The sequence below is a fragment of the Suncus etruscus genome, chromosome 13, assembly GCF_024139225.1.
Source record: "Suncus etruscus isolate mSunEtr1 chromosome 13, mSunEtr1.pri.cur, whole genome shotgun sequence".
NCBI classification, from domain to species: domain Eukaryota; kingdom Metazoa; phylum Chordata; class Mammalia; order Eulipotyphla; family Soricidae; genus Suncus; species Suncus etruscus.
Window position 1 is genome coordinate 31,138,432 of NC_064860.1, and position 7,878 is coordinate 31,146,309.

Here is a 7,878-nt window from a genome sequence, read left to right on the forward strand (position 1 = left end):
TAGGCTGTTTGCCTTGCTCACGGCTGACCTAGGATGGGACATGGTTCTATCCCCTGGCGTCACATATGGTCTCCCAAGCCAGGAGCAATTTCTGAGTACAGAGCCAGGAGTAATCCCTGAGCATCAATGGGTGTGGCCTAAGAACCAAAAAAAAAGGAGCCATGTTCACTGATATTCCAGTGAAAAGCACAGCACATTCAGTCCAGCTGGATGGGCTATCATAGTGATAATCCACCAGAAAGTAAGTCACTCACCATCCTTGTGTTCTTCTGGGGTGTCTGGGTCCTCGGTCACTGTTCATGTGCCAGTTTTAAAGTCGCACCACGTTCTGTATCTCCAGCCCCAGGTTAACAAGTCTGAATCAGGGTGTGCATGAAATAATCCAAACCAGGCTGCGGGTAAAAGACGTGTACTCTGGCAGTCTTCTACCTAGTATGGAGCTTCTCCTGCCTTCCAGAACTACCGCTTTTATTGAGTACATGGACTCTACCCCTGGGTGGGATAGTAAACCCACCCAGGTTTACAAATAAGATAACCTCTGGGGATAAATCCAAGTTGTAAACAACATACCTAGAAACCAGGTATGATCTTTGTTTTGGGTAAAATAAGATGTACCCCAACACTCTTGATTCTTATCTGTGGTTCATTCAGCTCAATCCATGGTTGATTTCTATGAGGATCCTCCATATATCTTCTCTAAACTCCTTATCTGAGAGGCTAAATAGGTCTTTGACATTTTTCAGGTCATCAGAACTGCTATCTTCATTCTGTATGCATGGTGTTGGCCTGTGTTGTTTCCTATTGTCATGCTTGTAGTGTTATGTTTCCTGCATGTTGTGCTGGGGATCATTGAAATTGGAGATATGTGCAGCTGCAGAGCAAAGTAGAGCGGCCAGGTTCCTCTGGCTCCATCCTTCATAATATGGCCAGCTCACCTATGTTGACGTGGCTTCTGCAGGCTCTTCTGGACAGGGTTGGTCTTAACACCATAAGCCACAGATTTGGAATGGAAACCAAATTGAAAAGCATGTTGCGGGGATTCTTCCTTGTGGTTCATTCAGCTCACTCCATGCTTGCTTTGATTTCTATGAGGATCCTCCATATATCTTCTCTAAACTCCTTATCTGAGAAGCTAAATAGGTGTTTGGCATTTTTCAGGTCATCGGAGATGCCATCTTCATTCTGTATGCATGGTGTTGGCCTGCATTGTTTCCCCATTGTCACACTTGTAGCATGTTGTTTTCTACATGTTTTGCTGGAGTTCATTAACTAGGAGATGTGTGCAGCTGTGAAGCAAAGCAGAGCGGCAGTGCTCTTCTGGCCAAAATAGGTGATTGTTTTGAAGATTCACTGGAAAGGAATCAAATCAGTTTAAAGATTATAAAATAGAATAAATACAATAAGTTATTTCTCAGGGGACAAATATAGTCTGCAACTACAGCCAAATAAAAAATATCATCCTTGCAAAGGAACATAAATGATATATTCATAGTTTGGTCTTAGATGTCATTTGAGGTAAAAAAAAAAAAAATGTATTCCATCTCTAAGGTGGCATCAGGGAACTCAGCACTGGAGTTTTAAGGACAAAATCTTTTTTTTTTTTTTTTTTTTTTTTTTTTGGTTTTTGGGCCACACCCGGTAACGCTCAGGGGTTACTCCTGGCTATGTGCTCAGAAGTTGCTCCTGGCTTGGGGGACCATATGGGACACCGGGGGATCAAACCGCGGTCCGTCCAAGGCTAGCGCAGGCAAGGCAGGCACCTTACCTTTAGCGCCACCGCCCGGCCCCAGGACAAAATCTTTTTAAGGTCTTTTTTATTCATTGTAATTTACTTATTAGTGTACCAGATTGTTTTGTTGTTGTTTTTTTTTTTGGTTTTTTGGGTCACACATGGCAGTGCCCAGGGGACTCAGTGCTCAGTGCTCTATGCTCAGAAATCGCCCCTGGCAGGCACAGAGACCATATGGGATGCTGGGATTCGAACCACCATCCTTCTGCATGAAAGGCAAACGCCTTACCTTCATGCTATCTCTCTGGCCCCTCCAGATTGTTTTAACTCTCTGTACTTTTTTTTATGAAAAATTCCATTTAATGATAACATACATATTATTATTAATTTTATTAAATAGCAAGACTATTCATGTTTTATAAGAAGTTATGGTATTTTATAGATTTTTAATTTATTAAATAGTGGAGCTATTTAATACTATATTTGTGAATTGTTTATTACCTTATGTCATTCCAAAAGATGTAGAACCTTGCATCCAATGAGTGAGAAATTTTTGGCTATTCTTCTTATTCCCACTGCTTATTTTTATGCTCCCTGCTATTTGTGTCAACTGTATAATACTTAGATCAATACTGATAAGTAGTACTAAAAAGTGAAGTGTTAATTGTTTTTAATAGCTCTGTTTCTGCTCTCCAGAATAAATATAGGTAACTCACCTGATAATTACCTTGAATTTCTTACTAGTAAAATGTACACAATTCTGTGTTCTTTTATGAATTGTTTGATAATCGAATTTTCTCTATACTTACTGATAAAATTGTACACTTACATTGGTTCAGTGTTCTTAAAACTGCTTAAATAGCGAAGAGTTGGGTCCTTGTTTTCTTTAGCACTTTGTGCATCATTATTTGAAAATTAGTTGAATATTTTATGAGAACTTTATATCTAGAATTTTGCTATAGAAATTTGCAATAGGAACACAGTAATAACTATCAAGTGGCTTATGCTTTCTAGTTTTTAATTGTGAATCTCATATTTTATCTTCTAGGACTGCACAAATCCACGGTATTTAGCTGCAGGTTCTTCTAATGCCGTCAAGCTCAGTAGGTTTTTTGATAAGGTAATGGCCCCAGTTAAGTTATTTTTAAATTTCATTTATATCACAAGAGCTTAAATTCTTTTTCCAGTGTTTTGTCCTGTTATTCCTTTTTCCTGAACTCTATGACTGAATAATACTTGTTTGATCTTTTTTATCTGTTGATGTAATTGCTCAAGGCCAGCTGACGAATTTATTCTACCACCAGTGTTCTCTATGCCAAGAATGAGAGCTACTTGGTTTTGAAGTAGGTTTTGTAAAAAGAAACTTAGTTCCTTTCCTTCAAACAATTTGTTTTCCCTTTTTGGCTCTTTTTTTTTTTAGGCATTCACCCCCTTTGTACCTCTCACAAAGGATACTGAACTGTCAGATAATGCTTACTTAAAATCCTGAGTCTTTTCTACACTCCTAGCTATTAGTATTCTCTACATAAACATTGCTCTTACTCTTCAGATGATAGCATCATCTTGATTCTATAATATTTAAATCATAAGAAACTTTGCATTTCAACTTTTCACCTTTTGCTTGCATCTATATTGTCCCAAATTGGAATAAAAATGCAGGATGACTCAGCATATTAGTAAATTAGGGTACTATTTATCTTTCATGAGATCTCATAGCTACAGTGCACACAGTATTATAGTTTAAGTATTTTTGAAAATATGTAGCAAAGTAAAATAAAATGTGTTTTTGAAAACCTTGTATAATATTTTCTTTTCAGTGTTATTTTTCTAGGAAAAACATTTTTCTCCTCATAACTTTTATAAATCAATTTTCTTTTAAATTTATGCTTAAGGATCCAATATTTCAGCCTTTTGTCCAATATATCAATAAAATGAGCCCCATATCTGTTCCTGAGTTATATTATACCTTCAGGAAATGTTTGCATCATTGCAGAACTTACCAATTGGTCATCATCAGGATATTGATCCCCTCAGTTCTCAGAACTTTTGGACTCAGTAGTTGGTAGCCTATTTTATTCACCCAGTGTGCTGTACTGATACTATCATTTTGACATGGAATTTGGGAAGCCCCACTATAAACCAGATTTTTTTCCATGTTATTTTCAAGGTTAAAGTATATGAACTAATATTTGATTTAAATCCTCTTCTTAAACCCACATCTGATAAGAATTTCTGTCCCCTAAGAACAATATGTTCTGTTTCTCACATGAGAAAATCCCACATATATTGTTTGGATTTTTCAATAATTTATTAATTTTTAATTTTAAAAAGACATGAGAAGTTACATCCTATAGAGAAACAATAATTATAGATTAGGTTGATCTAAATTGTCTAGCTGGCTTTTTTTTTCCTAAAAGGAATTTTAAAGAAGGAATTGCAAGTTGAATAAGCTGAGGGCTTATTATTTTGAAAAAGGACAAATATGCCTTCTCTTTTGTTACCTAAATCTCAATGATAGGTAAATTTTTTCCTAGGTATTAGTGGTATATTCCAAGGTGTAAAAATTTCTTCTCCGGGGCCGGAGAGATAGCATGGAGGTAAGGCGTTTGCCTTTCATGCAGGAGGTCATCGGTTCGAATCCCGGCGCCCCATATGGTCCCCTGTGCCTGCCAGGAGCAATTTCTGAGCCTGGAGCCAGGAATAACCCCTGAGCACTGCCAGGTGTGACCCAAAAACAAAAAAAAAAAAAAAAAAAATTTCTTCTCCAAGAAGGAATCAAAATTTTTTCTTGTTTTTTGGGGTTTTTTTTCGGGGGAGGTTTGGTTTTGGTTTTTGGGTCAAAACCGGCAGCGCTAAGGGATACTTTTGGCTCTACGCTCAGAAATCTCCCCTGGCAGGCTCGGGGGACCATATGGGATGCTGGAATTTGAACCACCAACCTTCTGCATGCAAGGCAAATGACGCCTTACCTCCATGCTATCTCTCCGCCCCGAAGGAATCAAATTCTTACTGTGCGTTCTTTTAGCTATTGGTAATTCCCGTCCCACACTAGAATATTCTCCTGTCCTGTCCCAGTGTGAGTGAGGCAAGAAATTCCCTTACTACTGTGGAGTTGAATGTTTTAAGATGTATACTAATCACAACCAACTTTTCTATATTTGGGAACAGTAAATGCAGCCTTAGTCTCTAGTTTCTTGTGACTAGAAGTAACCCCAGTAGAATTTTGAACATAGAAAAATCCAGATAAAAATACAGAGTAAAAGAACCAAAGAGATATTATAGCAGGTAAGTTGCTTGCCTTGTACTTGACAGACCCAGTTTCTTTTCCTGGTATTCCATATGGTTCCCTTAACCCTGCCATGAATGATCCCTAAGCAAGGAGCCAGGAATAAGCTTTGAGTGCCACCAGGTATGACCCAAAAGCCCTCCCTCCTCACCAAAAAGAATACAGCTTATCTGTATTGAACACCATAAGACACTAGGGTCTAGAACCTCCAGCTAATCTACATTCTTATCTGATTGTTTTTCCTTAATCAAAACAGCTCTATATAAAGAAAATTGTGACCATTGCTGCTTCTCAAGGGTTAGAGCAGAATTTTTTTTTTAGTCTATTTACCCTCTAAAAACAGAGTACTCTTAAACTTACTGAATTAAGGTATACATTTTTTTAAGATCTTCTATGTACTAGTAAATTTTACTATGGATATATACATGTATATATACATATATACATATATATACATATATATATACATATAGCCATTTGTTTCTCTAAGTGACCAAATAAAGATAGGCAGGGGGAGGTGCAGATTAAGTTCTTAGATTGATTTCAATGCTGCGTCATTTGTCACTTCTCAGGTTCTACAACAGTTTTTACTGTTTTTACTAGAGTGATGAGGTTCATTACATTACATGGACTCCTCTTAAGTCTTACTATCATAAGGCTTATGAGAAGGCTTGCTATTATAGTAGTAAATATGCTTTGCTTTTTGTGTTATAGGTTATGTTTTGTATCTTTTAGGACCAAGTGCACACACAACCAAATTTACTGCCAGTAGAAATCTCATGTCACCAGTTTCTGTTTAGTTGTTTTGGTTTATTTATATTTGGATCTGTAAATAATATTTTTATTACTCTAACAGTCTTTTTATGGAAATACTCTTCTAATCCTGAGTATTTTTATTATACTAATGTCTATGGCTGTTGAAAAAAATGTAATTTGCATATTTAAAAATCTTTAATTTGCATATACCTGTAATCACATTCATTTTGCTTTTTTTTTTCCACAATCCTTTCACTTTTTCCGGTGTGCTAAAAATAACTTATTTCTCACAGGTCATAGAGAAGAGATACTTTTTGAGAGAAGGTAATCAGGTCAGTAATCTGTCTTTTTATAATAAAATGAGAGTGATTCCTAAATTTATTTGAATAGGTAGCTAAAAATATGAAAAGTTAGGGAACTTCATTATTGGCACATCTGTTCTGTTAACTACAAAAAGATTAGACCAAAGATAAATAAGGTCTAAGGGTGAAAAAATAGAAAATAGGGAACAGGTTGCATTATAAAGTAATAGAAGAAAAAAATTTTTTCCTTGCTTGACAATGACACAAGGCAAATAATTTATGTAAGAGCCCAATAGATGATTATGAGAATCACATTCATTCTCTTTCATTTAGATGACAGTTTTACCTATTTGTTGCAAGTATTTTCATTTTGATAAAATTTATCATCAATTGCTTAATCTGCTTACTTTTCTTGAGGAAAGCCTCAGAATGATAGTTCTTTAAGTACCAACAAACTAACGTACAACACAAAATAAAAGGAAAATGTCACAGCATTTAAGCTCTGCCTGCATAAAACTTAATGTGATTATTTTTCTTCCCTTACAGATCCCAGGCTTTCCTGATCGAAAACGATTTGGGGGAGGACCATTAAAGAGCCTTCATTATGACTGAATTGCACTCCCCCTTTGGAAGAGTGAGCAAGAGTGATTACTACAAAATTATATTAAAATTCTACCCTTCAGCCTCAGCATTTTATAGAAAGCGAATGGAAGTGACAGCTTGGGAATCAAAATTTTGTCCCCGTTTTCTCTGTTCCTCACCTCTTTGTCCCTGTTTAGAGGTTACATAAAAGCCTTGTGGATACATGAGATGTTGTCAGAATGATGCAGTAAATGAGCAGTGACAAAGTGCAGCAGGGAAAATTTACTCTTGCTTGGAATTGGGAGATTTTTATAGGTTTTTAATTTCCCCACACTCATTGCTGAAGACTTAATTAAGTACTTCAAAAATGTATCTCTATTGTTTTTACCTTCTTAAAGGGAAAGGTTATGTTAACCAGTTCTGAATTGTCCACCCCAAATAATCTCTGTCATTTTCAAAGAAATAAAATGGTGTTATTTAATTGTCTGCACTCTCAGCGCACATAAGAATGTCTAATAATAGTAACCCTTGTCTCCCTCTCCTCTCCTTTGCAAATGGCTCAGTGGCTGGAAGAGGCGGACTAATAGCTAGAGTTAAATATAAATAGATTAATAATACATAGAGAACAGCAGTACCAGAAAAGAGAAATTGTATAAGAAATTGACAGCCCACTGAATCTTTCACTCACCATGCTGTTGCTGTCTGCACTCTCATTGTTTGCTGTTTGGATAAAGATAGGTTAAAATTAAGACCTGCTCAAGGACAATAGAAAGATTTCACCCTAATTTAGGAGTTGGTGGTGGGGAGTCTAAGGGGAGCCATTCAAGAAGTTCTTGGGAGTTCCCAGGGGCCATTCCCAGCAATGCAATACAGCATTTCAATACTAGGGCCTGAGGATGCCTTACTGCTTGATCCCTGCATTGCCATGGACTAGCAAAGTCACCCTAACATTGCTCAGCAGATCCAGTCTTGTTGCCAGTGATGCCTGTGGTCCTCGTAGGCTATACCCAGAACTTAATGGTTTGGGTCTCCCACCTCTTTTTGTTAAGTGATTCATAGGTACTTGATGGCTTTTGACGCTATTTTTAAATGGAAAGGAATAGACTCTGATCTCTTTCTCTTCTGACTCATAATTTGTGTGAAGGAATGCAACTGATTTTTGTGTGTTGACTTTATTGCTTGCCACTTTGTTGTACTTGTTTATTGTTTTAGGAGCTTTCTTA

The 7,878-nt window shown here is 36.8% G+C and overlaps 1 protein-coding gene across 1 annotated transcript in view; it reads left to right on the forward strand.

The window, feature by feature from the left end:
* The window catches only part of RABL3 (RAB, member of RAS oncogene family like 3), a 46,540-nt gene extending 39,404 nt beyond the window's left edge, over positions 1-7,136 (forward strand). Inside the window, exons 6-8 of the mRNA XM_049785954.1 lie at positions 2,778-2,849; positions 6,065-6,103; positions 6,620-7,136. Of these exons, the coding sequence (XP_049641911.1) occupies positions 2,778-2,849; positions 6,065-6,103; positions 6,620-6,685 (177 nt within the window). The 3' untranslated portion in view covers positions 6,686-7,136. The remainder of the gene's footprint in view (positions 1-2,777; positions 2,850-6,064; positions 6,104-6,619) is intronic.
* Positions 7,137-7,878: the final 742 nt, after the last annotated feature.